Source organism: Anopheles moucheti, chromosome 3 (assembly GCF_943734755.1).
Source record: "Anopheles moucheti chromosome 3, idAnoMoucSN_F20_07, whole genome shotgun sequence".
In the NCBI taxonomy this organism is placed as follows: Eukaryota; Metazoa; Arthropoda; class Insecta; order Diptera; family Culicidae; genus Anopheles; species Anopheles moucheti.
This window is the reverse complement of record NC_069141.1, coordinates 75515493-75532493: the sequence shown is the minus strand read 5'-3', so window position 1 is coordinate 75532493 and position 17001 is coordinate 75515493. Positions and strand designations below refer to the sequence as shown.

General features: G+C 42.2%; 1 protein-coding gene across 1 annotated transcript; it reads right to left on the bottom strand.

The window, feature by feature from the left end:
* Window positions 1-4899: 4899 nt before the first annotated feature.
* Window positions 4900-14557, bottom strand: LOC128302524 (protein transport protein Sec24A). The gene is made up of 15 exons (XM_053039364.1): window positions 14446-14557; window positions 10231-12075; window positions 10035-10158; window positions 9744-9870; window positions 9550-9659; window positions 9242-9473; window positions 9002-9159; window positions 8474-8547; window positions 8253-8404; window positions 7933-8186; window positions 7474-7839; window positions 7183-7388; window positions 7015-7112; window positions 6807-6945; window positions 4900-6740 (listed from the first exon to the last, which is right to left on the bottom strand). Exons 2-15 carry the CDS (start codon window positions 12045-12047, stop codon window positions 6629-6631), a joined length of 3969 nt encoding a protein of 1322 aa, XP_052895324.1. The 5' UTR covers window positions 12048-12075; window positions 14446-14557; the 3' UTR covers window positions 4900-6628.
* Between the last annotated feature and the right edge of the window lie 2444 nt (window positions 14558-17001).

Sequence of the window (17001 nt, the reverse complement as noted above, 5' to 3'; positions counted from 1 at the left end):
TGTTAGCTTGCAGGTAATTTAAATTTAATTTACTCCACATGCAACGAATGAATAATGTCGTATATTTAAATTTGATAATATTTACTACATAAATAACATGGGCTACTGCATTACAATATTATTTAAATAGAAAATTAAACATTTTACGTTTTAACATTCCAATTTTGTGATTCAAATTTGTTAACTTCAATGTACGTTTAAGATGCATTATTGAAAACTACATTACTTTAAAGCATAAAAATGTAACAGTCGGCTTTTAACGTTTTAAGATGATTTTTTTTTTCAACTTTTTCCAACACCGAGCATCATATGCGGTGGGCAAACATTTGCCGAGCGATTGCAATATGAAATATTCATATGGAATGGACTCCCAACGCTTTCATGCCACCGACCAAATAGCGTGGAGTGCAGTGCCAGAAACAAACACACACACACACTCAGCGCTGCTCCCCCGGGGTAAACAAACACAACACAAACAGGCCCGCATCATTTTTCACAGACAAATTTGATTTGCCTCAAATTGCACTCAGCGTGAACAGTATCATTAAGCCCATTAAACTACTCAAAAGCTCAGCGCGCGCTTATGGCATATGAATGGTACGGCACAAAATGTGTCAACCGGTCACTGATTCACGTGGTGCAGAGTGCGTTTCACGATTCGAACTAATGTGATTTATCTTTAAGCGGTGACGAATCTGCCCTTTTACTGCAGTTTTGCTGGTGGACGAAACGTTCTGAAGGAAAACAAATTTCAAGGGAGGAAATAAATTATATTGTTTTGCGTGTAGAGCTGTTTTATTTCGGTTTTGTTGACCTTTTATAGACCAAATAATCTTTGCTTGAAATAAATTTCGAAAAGATTTCCATGTAAACCAAACGGAAAGCAAATTGTTTAATGTTATTTGCCGTATTTAATGGTCTTTCCACCGAAAGCTTTCCATCGAAGAATGCTGACTTTAAGTGGTGTAATGGAAGATAATGTGCCAATACTGAGTAGTGATTTGTTTCTTTTTTTTCGAAACAAACGATCCTCCCCAGAACTCCTTTCCCCCAACTAAGTAAAGTAATCCAGTTCTTCGAAATGCTTACCTGACATTACCACTTACTGCCTTAGGTCTGCGAATCTGCCCGGTTACCACAGCTTCGGTTAATGGTGACACATGATACTGTTCTGCACGACATGAAAACCAACTCGGAATGGGAGTTTAGTGCGAAACTCACCAATACCGAGAAGGTGAAGTTCTCGGAATTTGTTAGTTTTTTTTTTTGCAAATTATTGTAGTTATTGTCATCATACGATGACCACTTCTTCTTGACGTAACGACCTACTAAATCTTGCCAGGCTTTTCCGGCTTACTAGACCTACTTTATCGGACTGACTGACGTAGAATGTCCTGGGAAGTGAAAGCTTATTAGATAATTTCACCAACCGCAACCAACTACACTGCTGATGAATTCTAAGTTATGTAAAGGTATTGTATTAATTCCTCTTTCCCTAACGCATATGAGCTATGGAAAGTTCTGCAAAAAGTTCCACTGAAACCCTTCTAGATTATGAAATCAGTCTTATCTGGACCTACCATCTTAGATATCTCCACCGGTCTTCGTATGTCACGACCGGGATTCGAAATTCCATCCGGACTAATTCCCCATAGCAAGGACGAACTACGCGGACCACGGGGAAAATAAGTCTAGTAAGCCAGAAATGGCGGGCATGATATCCTAGTAGGCCGTTACGCCAGGAAGAAGATGCTATGTACTAAGTATTGCTAGAACAGTGAAGTACTAGGCGCCTCCAGCAAACATGTGTAGGATTATAATGCGCCTATAAAAATGTTCGTTACTGGTAGATAGTGTTACAGTAGTTATTTATAAGTGCAATACATTTATCAAGAAAAATATACAATACAAAATCAAAATAAATAGAAGTATTAAAAAAAACGTAGGAAATGGAAATAGAAAAGAATGTACACATACTGACGCGAGTGAAGTACTGGGCGCCTCCACTAGCGTGTAGTTATAAGTACGAAATATTTATTCGATTAAGAGTCATAAAAGAAACTAATTGACAACTAAATAAAAAAAAAAGAAGGCATGATGGATTATCCACAATGGAGAGTTTCCACAACGGCGAAGGCAATTAAGCAATGAAGCAGATGATGCTTTTTTATAAAGCTATTTAGTTAATTACTTTGAAAAATCCGAGAAAAAAACATGTTTCGTCGTCTCCCCATTTTCCATCAAGGGTATTTTTATACGCGTATCCCAAAAGAAATTATGTACTATCGCTACAACACGCTATCTTTGTTCTGAGGCAAAGGTCATTTTTTGTCCTACCGAAAAGTACTGCTCTTGTGTCAATTATAACTTTCTCCCCCCCCCAGATAAAAAAACGAAAATAAAACAAAAGAAACAGAGTGCCGTCCTCACTTTGTGTGCTTTTGCGCCCCGTGAGGAAAATGAAGTGCGATCGTCGAACATTAATTGATTTAAACGGTGCCAAAAATAGCGGATGGGTCAATTATGCTCGAGCAGCATGGGAACAAAGCGCGTCAATTTGATGAATGAAGAGATAATTATCGGCTATTACTGGTAATTGGTTTGGGGCGTGAGTTTATCGTTGGAACTGATTGAATTTTGATCAAAGAAATTTTTGGGACGGAACATTCTCCACACAGCACAACAATTTAGCAACTCATATTTTTGACACATTTACTTCGAATTTCGTTTCAATTTTTAAGAAATAATCTTAACATTAACTGCACACCCTAATCTGTCGTCCCCATTTTGTGGTTCGTTGCATGTGGGTTCATACGAAAAATCACTCACACACACGCACCATCCGGAACAAGTTACCGGTTTCTCAGTATCGATTATGGAATGTCTATTTTTTGCTTCAGATTACATGCCCATTGGTTACACGCTTGAATCCTTTCTTTTCATGTCCTGTTTTATGGAGGCAGTAAAGGTTCTTCTCAGAATTGGGAACCAAAAACAAATTTGTTCGATTATTTGAACCCAGCCACAGCTTCCCAGGCTTACAAGGGGTGCCCTTTCATCTTCATGCAAATTACCACGGGAAAGCGACTGGCGGAAACCCCCGTAATATATTCCGTGAAGTTCCCTGACCTCACCAGAACGTTCGGTTGTGCTGTCCCCGATGGTTCTGGGCCCCCAAAATCAATGTCCAATTTATTCCGGCATTAAGCGAATATACTTCGGTACAAGGCAAGGGTCTCGCTTGTTGTGTGGTGAAGTTGGCATCACTAAGTGGCACGATAATCACCGTGATTATTAATGGCTCGTGCATGCCGATGAATATTTGATAAAGGGTCATAAATTATCATACCGTTCAAAACCGGGAACCGCACCACCGTTGTTTGCGGGAAAACAACATTCAAGCGAGCCGATTACCATTTTGATCCACAATTAAGTTTGTCGGTGAAATTGTGCTACGTCAAATGGCATGTTAAAATGAAACTTTATGTGGTTAGTTATCAAAATAACACATTCAGTTACATTCTTGAGAGATTAACCTGATCGAGCGGAAGAGGACATCTCGTGTTACATCATATTTTCTCAGCTCAACAATTCCGAGGTCTGCACCTTCCTGTTTACTTGCGCTTTATATCGCAACTTTCAACAACGTAGAGCTGAAATTCGATCCCAATATCGTTAATCATAAGCTTCGTTAGTTTCCATACTGTTATCGGTGCAGTTCGGAAACTATCTGCCATCCCAAGCTGCGGTAATGCTCACAGTAAGCAACAGGTGTTAATTAATCTCTGACATACACTGCAACCGTAATTGGTCGTCCATCGTGCCGCAACGCTGCGGTAATCAAATAAAACCACTTAAAATGGAGATACAATGGTTATCGTCGGACCACGGTGTACGGCGTTGTTATCCAGCAAATATTACAGCACAATGAGTTGTTTCGGTGCACTCGATGGCTTTTTTCTTCTTTCATATTGCAGCCACGCTGGATATAATCGTGCCATTGATTGTTTTCTCTTCAGTCGCTTCTGTCTAATGCCGTTCCATTATATCAAATCACCTAGTGCGTCTGAACCATTCTACTGATTGCACTTTGATCTGAACTGCACGTGGACATAAAACTCTACGACGTATTTACCGTACCATTGATTGTTTTATTTTCAATCTTCTAAAACAAATGAAAAAAAGGAATTAGAATTAGATAATACAGGTGTTTCAGACCTATGAATCTTAAAGGAGTCTTTATAACGAACGAATAATTTGGAATCTCTGGTATAAAGATTCATTTTTTTCATTATTTAAAGATACATACAGGCAGTCCAGTACCATGTATCACAATCGGCAGTACAGCAAAACCGTTTATTCTCCGAACCCCGAAAGCAGTCCTCTTTCCCTGCTCGTAATATATTCAGCATTTTAGACGACTTTTTGAAAGAAAACTTTATGAAAATTAAGAGAAATTTTGTTCCAATAATGAAAAGAATATTTAATGCGTTTTCTTTACTTATATGCTTGAATTTTGTGCTCAAGCTCATGTGCTCTACTCAAATCCACACATAAGAGATTCCGCATGTCTCGAGGACAACCTGTATTTGAAATGTTTCATGTATACATAAAGTTTTGATTGGAGAAGAGGAAATATTCCTAAAATAATGAATCTTTGATAGACCAAGAATTATTCCTTTTATTCAGAGATTGATCTTGGGTGATCCATAAATCTTCCAAGATTAATATAACCTCAATGTTTCATGAATCTTTTGGGAGTTGACTCATGACTCATGATGGTTCCCTCAAGATTCACATGATTGATCCGTTTCAAAAACGTCCATACGCACTACATCATTTAGTTCAGAATACATAAATTGTTCTCAATATTTTGAATCATAAAATACGCAATCGACAGTCTCCCGAAAAAACAAGATGCGATGATCGATATTTTATCTCAAATTTATAAGCCTTACGTGATAAAGATATACATTACACCGAATGCTCCAGCTAGCTCCCCATACTACATATAATCCTTCTCAATAGCCTATGCTGAACCTTTCCCCTTTGCCTGAACGTCTTAACTAGCAAACATTAATTCGCTTCGATTTACATTTTCAATGTAATTTTTCCAGGGTTGTGTATTGTTTCTCTGCAATCATATCTCGAACTGGACGGCTAAACCGAACGACAACACAAAATTAAACAACAGTAAAGCAGAAACAAACCCAAACAAAGTATACAGCTAGGTGTTCGTTTGCTATGCCATCTATATAACACGAACAAAGCTACACTCGATCGGCCCCTTGTGGATGCCTTCCTTCGAATAACTTATGAAAAGTAAACATACTGCTAAATGATAAAAATGTGCACATTATATGCGCCTTTTGCAAGACTTACTAAAGCTTGCACCACTACCCACGGTTGAGTTGTTTTGTTTTCCAGCCCCAAAAGCATAACCACACGGTTTAACAACACAGCAGTGCTCGAATATGAAATGTAGACTTAATTGAAAACCTCAACAGCAGGACTAATCTGGCTGTATGCAATTCACAAACAATACAGAAAACCTACCGCAAAGGTAAAGGGTCATATGGGTTCTTACACCACATTAAATAAAAAAAAACAGAACAGAACAGCAACAGCAGAACCAATAACTATTACTTTCGAGTTTCACCTGTCAACGGACGTGCCATTTGCACGAATGTTACTACCATCAAACAACGTCCGTTGGCTATCATCAGATATATCAAATTGTAAAGTTATCTAGAATTATTCCGCACAGTTTGCACCGATTTCCTATTACGGTTTTTCTTAACGGTTGAGGTGCTGGTTCGAATAAATTGCCTAGTGTTAGGAAAACGTTGTAATTAACTATGCGAGAGAAAAACAAACTGATCGTAAACCGCTGTCTCTCTGCCTTCCGCTGTCCTAACATTGCTACAACATTTGTTTGTTTTTTTTTATACTTCGCTTATAACAAATCGGGTTTTGGTTCATTGGTGTATGCCCATTCAGTATCGGATAATTCTTTTATTTGTTATTTGTTTCCTAAATTAAAACTACATATATATATCGTACCTGCCACGCGCTAGCTACTCATAATTTCCGACGCGACAATGTGTGTTCCATCTCCACATGCAACCACACTTGCCACCTACTACGGACTTGTTTTTGCAGCATGTTCCTCCATTGTTTATAATTTGCTAACAGTGCCGACTATTCCGACCACAAACCGCTTGCGGGATTATAGTTCAACCTATTCTAAAGCGACGCCCCTAGACAGACACACGCACGCACACTCATGTTACTAGCTCGATTTGAAGGATCGTGTTAATGGTTTCGACATATGCGTTTTTTTGTAATTTAAATTTATATTTTAAAATCGTTCGACCCATTTTCTGCTCGGATCCCTTGCTTCACTATAGACAATGAACTGTGTGAATGGGGGAGAAAAACGTTTTGCGTCACGATACTTTTGGAGTACTTTCAGTAATTGGTATGCTATAATACATACATATACGAGTGGGGTTTTTTTTTTAAATAGCGAAATAACTTTATCTTTGAAGATGCCCGGTTATATTAACTGCTCCGTTTTTTTTTCTTGTTGCCATTTTCATTCGAAATCCGGGGGTTTTCTTCACTTTTACTTTACCTGTGCACTTAAATGCTGCATGAACTCGTAGTACGACAGTGAATTTGGATTGCGATCATCTACGAACTTTTCAATCATCACCGATCTAAATTGGCTAGTATCACTGTAAGGGGGAAACGAGCAAAAATGTAATGCTATGTAATGTACTCAAATGGCTTTTTCATCTTACCGAATAACTTGCACATAAGAGGCGTACGGCTTTTCGTCATCGATGCTTTCCAAGAAAGTCAACAGAGCTTCGCTTGCTTTATTCTTGCGGCTCGGTAGCTCAATGCAGAAATCAGGTATTTCGGCAACTGAATTGTATCCTGCAAATAAAAGAACGTAATAAGTGAATGTCTTATTTCCTCAACCATGTGCAGCTCGCATTTCCGTACCTAAAATATCCTGCACGATGCTAGATGCCACATTAGAACCAATATAAATATACATGAACGGGCCACAATCAAGCAAAAACATGGATCGAGAATCTAGCCTGAAGGAACGAAAAAAGAGCAATTGTTATCCCAAATGATTACAACGCTAATTCACGATCTGATACTTACTTCTCTGCCGATAACTGCAACCGGATGGGCTCCAGCTTGTGTCCATCGTCAACGTAACCGTTGCTGCCGGACACGAACAAACAATCTAATAGATAGAAATCCGGATAGATGTATCGTATCAGTTGATCCAACGGAAGCGATTTCATTTCACTCATAGCAAACACGCGATCGTCTAACCGAGTGCTGGTGCCGGTTCGAAAAGCGGGCTGAAAATAAACAGCAAACGTTTATTCCGGTGCATGTTCCGATGCCGCAAAACAGCATGCAATGATGCTTCATCGTAAAACTTACATGCTTCAACATAGCCAAAATGTACAAAGGCAACAATTTCAGATTTTCTGGTACCACCAATTTGCTTGAAATTTGTGCCAGATTTTGGACTAGCCTAAACGCGCTAATTATATCGACGGTCGCATTAACAAAGGCATCTCTGGCATCTGACAGGCTTGAGGTAACCGAACGGTCGACGGCCATCTTCGAGAGCAGCCCGACTATACACTGCGGATCGGCCGAGTACATCACTTCCGATAAGCTTTCCGTGACCGGTATGCATAGCGTGTGGACGCGAATGCGCCGTTCCGCTTTGCTGCTCGTATAGAGCAGTGCCGCTTGGAAGCAAACCGTCTTGACTTTGGTCAAACTTTCTTCATACGTTATCTGAAACGAATTGTTTGTCGATTCGTTAGTGTTCGCGCTTCCAAAGCATGGTATGTAATGCTTGCTACGCATATATTGCTCACAACACCTTACCTGCATGCCGAAACCGGCGTCAGGATTTACATTCGGCAAGGACAGCAAATCCGTTGAGCGGACGAAGAAATTACCGTGGAATGTGTGTATTGTCAATCCGCGCGTGCAACGTACGCGCATCACTGCCTCAAACCCGATCTTTCGCGTCAGGTAACGCTCCAAAGACTTGCGTAGCGTTTTCACTAGCTGCGGCTTGGTTTCACTGTACAGCGGAATATGATGCATGCATCCACCACTAAATTTACTAATGCCAGCTGTAAGAGCAAGAACATGGTTCGTTATCTTTATATCCGCTAGCTCCGGCGTTCTATCGTACTTACAAATAGTGGCTAAATCACAGTATTGACTATTTAGTAAAAATAAATCCACAGCAATCTGCTGACCCGAGCACTCCAACGCAAGACGTTTGTAGAAATCGGTAGCCGGTCCTAAATGGGCCACTTCTTTCGACGAACGATTGTTTGGATTTTCCCTAGAATTTTTAACAAAATTCATTTATTCATTCAAATTACTTGAAATTGCATTACTGCCACGTTATTACCTTGATTGCAATGCTCCTGGACCATAGTTTGGTAAACACGTTTGAAACACCGTAACACGTCCACCGGAAGCGCTCTACAAGGAAGCATTTGGAATCATATTTTATATTTGTTATATCATCGCATTCTTGCATTCATTATATTAGTTTTGAAAGTAAATTTCCAACGAATTTTATTCTATGTTTGGAATTTTACCTAATTTTGTTCTAATCTCTACCAATGATTAACCCAAATTAAATAAAAAAAAATCGTTTTTTAGACCGACAATGAATCTGACGGCAAAAAAGGAGAATATTAGCGTATAATTTAATTACAAACGGAAATTCGCAATTAATTACAATATCGTATAATATCGGATGGAGCCAAGTCTGGACTTTAATGTGAGTTAGGTCGAATTTTCTATCTGAATGCCTCCCTGAATCCCATCGCTTCCTTCCTAGCTTCCTACCCAACGCTTCTCGCAAAAAACTATGTTTTTTCGTTGGAAAAACTTACATACAAAAACATAAAATAAAATCCAACATTCTTACCATCAGCTTATATGCAACTTGTAAAGCTGCTCCCAATGCACTGTGCGTGTCGTGTGTGTGTTCGAATCGCTTCGGCAACTGTTTCAACAGCTGCATGATCATTTCTTTGCACTCCTTCAAATTCACTAGCAGATTGTCCGGATACGGAAGAAAAACGTCTATTTGGAGCAGAGTAGAGAAGAAGGAGAGTTTAAATGTAATTGAAAACCATCACTCAAAACGAATCGTGCTATAATTTACCGTCAACGTCCAAAACCGTCACTTCATGCGGTTGATTGTATTCTTCGGAAATGTTGTAGAAATGGATAGCACTGTTGTACGCAATGAAACCGACCTGCGTGCGGGCATCACCGGGAAGATTGTCTAAATGTTCCATCAGGGTATTGCAAACCGTGTACAAATAGCCCGACTGCTGTGCTAGCGACGATACGTCCAACAGGAACAAATAGATGGCCGGTTGTGGTGGACGCAACTGCAAAGCAAAACAATATGCGTTATCAAATCATTACCATACCATACCATAAATGGCATATTAATTGACATCATACCATATATTCCGATGGAGCAATAAATTCTATCGTACTGGATTTGATCTCAGGCCTTCTGGTTGGATCGCCATAGGTTTTGGTGACGGGATCGTACTGGAACTCTTCTGGTACTGTAAGAAGTGGGAAGATACAAGACTTAATTTAATTGATGTGTTCATTACTAAAGAAAATTATACAGGAAAACGTATACATACGTTCGTTAGTTCGATAACAAAGATTACATTGCCACTTTTTACTATCAGTAAAAAACACGAACGGATTAATGTACGTTCGGCATGTTTTGCAGCGCACAATTGCATTACACGATATGACCGGCAAGTTCTGAAAGTTTTACAAAAAGAAATTGAACGTTAGATTCACTTGTTTCTGCTGCTACCATTTACCGTATGGCGGTACAATTCTTAAACATTACTATTAATTAATTGGTTGTACTAAGGCGTTTAACAAAACAAAGGTGTTATTACTTGAGCTATACTACTACTTGCCTCTTCTGTACAATTTCTTACATTTAAGTCTCGGAACGGATGAATCAATAACCCCAACGGCAAACGAGATTTGTTCAGCAACGATAACGATTCCGGTATCTTGTTCAGGGTGCATCGGAATATGCTGAAAACATATTTCAAAAACCATTAGCATGAAACGAAACATTAAAACATTAAAAAACATTGCTATGCTTACTCCGGATTGCAATTGACCGAGCTATGGAGTGGATTCACCAAATGGATTGGCGGTGGTATAACTCGATCGGTGGGTAAAACGTTACGATTTTGCAGCAAATCAATGGTGTTGGTACCCCACAACCTATCAAACCCGCTGCGCACAACGTTCCGCGGATAATATCCACCTGCATCATTTCGCTGTTGATGCTGTTGTTGTTGATGCATCTGTTGCTGAGGATGCTGTTGTTGTTGGTGAAGCTGATGCATTTGTTGCTGCTGCTGCTGCTGTTGTTGTTGTTGATGTTGCTGATACTGTTGCTGCTGCTGATACTGTTGATGATGTTGTTGTTGCTGTTGCGACTGCATAGGAACACCGGGTTGTTGCGGCATACTGCTGTAAGCATTCTGAGACTGACCTTGGCCACTGTTCGCACCTAACGGTGGCAAATTTGATGTCGGGGGATACATTGGCCTTTTCATTAGCGGTTGTTGTCCTCCGCTGGGTACATTCCCAGTCATCGGTGCCGTTGTTGGGGGAGCATTCAAATTTCCCGCAGGATGTTGTTGTGATGTGAGCATACCAGCATTAACGATTTGATTAGAGCCGACTGGACCTTTTGCCATTGGTGGCCCTTGGGAAAGAGCTGGATGTTGTGGTTGTTGTTGCATCGGTGGCGATTGTTGTTGCGGCTGTGGTTGCTGTGTTGTTACCGCACCAACAGAACCGTACGCATAATTAGTACTGCCCGGTCCATTTGTCATTGGTGGTGGGCCTTGGGGTATAGAAGATGGAGCAGGTTGTTGCTGTTGTGGCTGCGGTTGATGAAGGGGCTGCGTTTGTTGAGGGGATTGATATTGTTGATTCATAGCTGGCGGTACATGACCATATGCCCGGTGATTCATTCCCATTTGCGTGGAAGAATTCGACGCAGCCATTGTACTGCTGCTGTTAACATTTGTCCCCGTCTGTCCACTGTTGCCATTAGTCATAGGTGTTGAAAGTTGTTGCGCTTGCGGGAAGTTCTGTTGATGCGTTACGGTACCAGCTGGTTGCGGAACACTACCCATCACAGGTGGCCGCTGAAGACTCAGATCCTGTACGCTAGACGTCAGCTTTTGCATAGCTTGCTGCTGTCCGCTCAGTACGGTCGGACCGGTTAAAGTGGGCGTAGACGCATTCAGCGGCGTCGACATGCCCGATGCACTTTTCGGTGGTGTGTTAACGTGATTGACTCCACCAGCAACATTCAGCTTGTTCCCACTGGACCAATTATTGTTCGGACTGACGTTGTAACCAGCTGCAGCCTGAGACACCGTCGGTGCTGCTTGACTTTGACTAGATGCCATCGGCGGAAGATTGTTATTGTTATTTGCGTAACCCCGGACTGCCTCGGACGAGATGGGAGCTACCTTGGTAGCACCGGCCATCGGTGGCATACCATTGCTTCCCAAAGCCGGTGATGATGTACGTGACGAGGTGGTACTGTTGCCATTGGTAGCTGCCCAATTTTGCACCCAGTTACTGTTCGGCTGTTGCTGGACCGGCATCGCTTCTTGCGGCGGCATGGATGGGTGTGCTTTCGGGGGTAGTTGTGCCCCCGCAACAGCATTCATTGGTTGAGCTACAGTTGGTTGACTATTTACTATCGGCGCCGGTGGTCCGTTGGGCAGCATCGGCCCTTTGGGTGGATTTGTTGCATCTCCCGGTCGATTTGTATAGTGCTGCTGATCTTGGCTTTGCTGTTGTTGTGGAAACTGGTGCTGTTGATTTTGGCCATTGGAAGTGTGTGGGAAACCATTTGGCATTCCATAATATTGTGGTGGATAAGACATCATCCAGATGTAAGAGACGTTTTGCTGTTAGCTAAAAGATAGAAATAAGTAATGTTTAAGACAATCCACTTTACGAGAAATAACAAAACAGTTTGGCTAATGTAATCCTTTTCACATATCATTGTTTTGAAATATATTCTTCTCTAGATGAACCCTTTCTACGCATTCTCTAGCAAACTGTCCTGACGGGTCCATAAACCTGATGGATTCTCTCTCAACATGACGCCATCGAATCGGCAACAGACAGCAGCTTCGTTACTGATTAATTGTAATATAAACAGATCATTTGGAATTGCAAAAAAAACAGCCAAGTGTGTATGTGTGTGCTGCATTCCAACGATGAATACACACGTGCGTTGGTAATTACAAGTTCATCAGCAATATTTCAGTGTCAGCAACATACAAATACACACAGCCAAAAAGCGACTGTTCGTGAAATGTTATTCCACCTGAGGGTGGCAGGGATGCTTCACCACTACAACAACAGCGGTATACTACTTATTCCGCGTTATTTCTAACCTGCTGCAGAAAATGTGCCACTGGTTACTGCGTTCGTTTCAAGGCGATGCGTTCAAATGAACTTCCTTCAACCCGCAGTAAACTTGACAGCGAACAACGTCCAGTAGCATACAATGACTAGTGCGTTTCGTAGAAAGGCATATTGGGATGGGGCAAAACGATCTTGTCTTATCACGGGGCAATTCAGCAGGCCATGGCAGAAAATCTGAACGGTCCAATCTAGACTGTTTATAGCAATGATTCCAAGCTAGTTTCTATACCGAGTGTCATTGATGCACTTGTCCTAACTTTTCGAACGACCAGCACATGTCTGGCCACGTGCCTTGGGATAGTGAGAGTACACAAAAGCAATCTAGTTTCCAACCGTTCAAATGTCACGTAAAATTTCACAAAAAGGGCTTCAAAGATAAGGTAGAGCAAACCTAAACGTGGTGGCTTTAATTTGCTTTATGTAATTTTTGTATATCTGTTGATAATCTTTGCTACATTTCAGATGATTACAAGAGTAGATAATTAACACACTACATAGAAATAAAAGCCTTGTTCCAACTGTAGGTAAAATTAAAACCATTCAAGCACTCGACACATATCAAGATAAGCGAGGCAGTGATAAAAATTCTTCATTCGCAGCTTCGTCGACGTCGTAAAATTAACTTTCCACATTCGAATTATTCAAGGAAACAAAGAAAATGTGTCTGAGAAATTGTAAATTGTGTGTAAAATTGAAAGCGAAAGAATAAAACCAAGCTATATGCTAGTTTTAAACTACATTGGCTTCGTCACACTTGATAAAGGGGCTCAGGAAGCTAAATTCGTCAAGGCAAACACACAAATCCCAAAACTTTATAGCTGAATCACTGTGATGATGACGCACGATCGTGATTATACGTCAATAATATGCAAACGTAGATGATCTGCAAAGATGTGCGATCGTTGTTTCTGTCCAACTCTAGCTAGCGCAAAGTTACCTGCGTTCCATCAATTTAGAAATGAGTTTCGTTAATTGAATCATTAAATAAATAACTGATATTGGACCAATAAACCATCTAGTCAATGACTGTGGTCTCTGTGCTGACACGGAATTCGAAACAATGCAATACAACACATCGATCGTCATTCGATCCACGAGTGTCCTTCTGCGATGTTAATGACCCACTTTGTGATGGAGCTATGCTTCCTTTATGAGGCACACACACACACACAGATATGCAAACATACACACACCCCACCGCCACCATCGTGCGACCATGCGACGAAGGCCGTTGGGAAAGCCAATGGGATTATGAATGTCGAGTCGAGCTCGAGGACATTAATTTCATTCAAGAAACCAAACAGACAGCAATTCCTTTCGCCATAACACGGTGACCATCGGTTTAAGGACACTTAAACACACACACACACTCGCACACATTTATACATTCCGCAAACATAGGTTCCAAAAAACAACCCCTTTCGAAGGAACCACTGCATGAGTAACCGAATGGCCCACTCAATCAATGAACCATACATAATGCGTTTCCAAGGGGCAGTTCTGGACGTGTGTGTGTTTTTTTTTTTCATTCTTGCTTCAACTTTGCACCAAACTGTTCCACCCCAAACAGCAACTCTTTTCATCATACGCACTATAATGTAAGCAACGGTTCACCGTTGATTTCGAGAAAATCCCTACACCCAACACCATACACAACACCACTTCCAACTCATCACGAACCGAGAGCTGATTTTCGTAATCATTTTACATTGCCAATCAAGAGACACCACAGGCGCTGCGACCAGAAATCGTACAATATCGCACGCACTTCACACCCTCATCGTTTACAGCCTGTGCATTGGAAAATCCTTTATCCACAGATGGTGCACAATTAACGAAACGAATGCTTACGTTTTAGGCTAACGTGGCGATTGCTTTCAGCGAAGACTATCCACAACTTGGCCACAATCAAAGTAAAAATATGCACCACCGATACCCGAAACTGAGCGAAAGGAGGAAAAGATGCGAAAGTGGTGTTTGACAGCTATGTTACGTGGCCCACCATGTGAAGTTGTCAAAATTTCTCGAATTCCCACGTAACAAATGATTGTGACAACCCGTTTATCCGTGCTCATCGCCATTCGTCCTAGGTCATACATGAATGATATCCATTTACAAAGCTATTTACATAAAAAAGCTATTCAAATGCAAGCTAAACTACTGACACTACTTCTTTGCACGATCGGTCGATCTAAGTCCGTCAGAAGTCATATAAAAAAAAGTATCTTCCGGTAGTAGAAGCTGATGATTTTCTTTTGTTCTAATCTTTTTTTCGCTAGGACAAGACAATTTCTCAGGCCGACTACACACGGACCGCGGCCGCCGAAAAACTGCGGAAAACGCGTATAACTTCTAGGCCACCTCGCCGCGGTCGGCTGTCAAATCTCCACGACAAGCTGTCAAATCTCCGCGGCAGACTGTTAAACAAGCGCGAAAACGTGGCTTTGTTCAAGATGGACAACTCTGCGGGAGAGCAACCGCGGAAAATTTGACAACCGACGCGGATCCAGCAGAGCCGAGCCGACCCGAAGTTCTGTATTAACAACGACAGTTTTACGCCCATGTGGATACGGCCCCACGAGCTTGGGCCTTTTTATCGTTTAACTTTTCAAAAGCTTTATCAATGCAAGAAAATACGTTCCATCGCTGGCTTACTGAAAATAGCAAATTAACAAATATTAGCTAGGTGTACTACTTATTTACTTTATTTAAATCAGCTCCGTTACAACTTCTCAAGACACCAAACGATTAAACAAGCTGTTGATTGCCGGTCGGTCCAATAAGCGCTGCACAAGCCTAGTAGTATCACTGAGAGATGCTCACACCAGTGAGTAGGATCATGGCAAAGGATGGACGTTTTTAGCGTTCTGTGAAACCGTTCGATGATCCTGTTGGTCTGTGGATGATACGACGTGGTACGAAGATGTTTAGCATCGAGAAGTCGCGTGAGCTCAGTGAAAAGTGAAAACTCAAATCGTCTTCTCAAATCGTCGTCGTCTTTTTTTTTTTTTTTTTTTGTTAACGGGGAGGGAACCTTCAAAAGGTACCCACCTAGAGGGGCATATCGCGGCTAGACACCGCCCCTCGAGATGGGTTATGTGGGATTCATCATGAAGCTTGACCCGTGAAGCGAGTCAAGCAACCGATGCAACCGCACTAAACCACTCCTCGACCTGATCCGAACCCTGCCGATGCGCTGATGTGCGTAGTACTCCATGCGGGGTCGTGTGTGCGTAGCACCCTTGCTGTTGCGCACTGCTGCGTCGTCCTTCCTGGTTGTCCTCGCTGCTGCTGCCGCTTCGTGTCTTCCGTCTGCTGCTGCTGCTGTTGTTCCGAATCCACCCGTCCGTGGCCGCCACTCTCGGGTGGGTCCTAGCTCCTGCTGCTGCTCTGGTTACTCGTCGCTACCGCTGCTGCTTCTGTTTTCCGTTGTCCTGGTGTTGTTGGTGGCGGGGGCCGCTATTGCTGCCCCCGTTGATCCGCGTTCCTCCGTCGCTGCTGCCGTCGTCTTCTGGCCGTCGGCGGACTCTCCTCATTCCACCTCACTTGGAGGCTTTTGAAGATTGTCCGTGCGGCCGTCCGGACTGCTTCCCATGTGCTGCGGCTGGCACACATTTCCGTGGCAAGGTTGTCCATCGTCAAGCGGGTGTGGCTCTGTTGCTGCATCTCATGTTGTGCTCGGGCGAACCGTGGACAATGGAACATCACGTGGTCGACATCTTCCACGTCATGCTCACACACCGGGCAGTTAGGCGAGCCCTCCAGGATACCTTTGTTGACGAAGTAGCTCCGCAGGAACCCGTGTCCCGTTAGGACTTGGGTAAGATAGAAATCTATTTCCTCGTGCTTGCGGCCAACCCATGAACTGATGTTCGGGATCAGCCTCCTTGTCTTCAAACCTGGCGAACTCTGCTGCTCTGCACCGGCTGTCCCAAATCGTCTTCCTTGATCGGATGTGATGTAACTCGGTACGCCGAAAAGGGCTATCCATGTAGCAAGAAGTCAGCAATAGTTGAAGCTGTGATGTCCGGAATAGGAACAGTTTCAGGCCATCTGCTGTATCGATCAATAATAGTTAAACAATAACGTTGTCCTCTGTTTGGCGGAAATGACCCGATACTGTCGATGTTTATGGGTGAGAAGCGTTGATCCAGTGAAGAGTACTGAGAGAGCGGTGACTTCGTGTGCCGTGTCATTTGAGAACGTTAACATAGTAGACAGTTCCTGGCGAATGCTGCGCTGTCGCGGCGAATGCTAGGCCAAACGAATCGTTGACTAATCAATTTGACCACAGCTCGTGACCCTGGATGAGATAAACTATGAGTGACTTGTAGCGCGGTGTCACGGAAATGTTCGGTGACAAACGGACAAATTCGATTGGTAGAATAATCGTAATAAATTTATTTA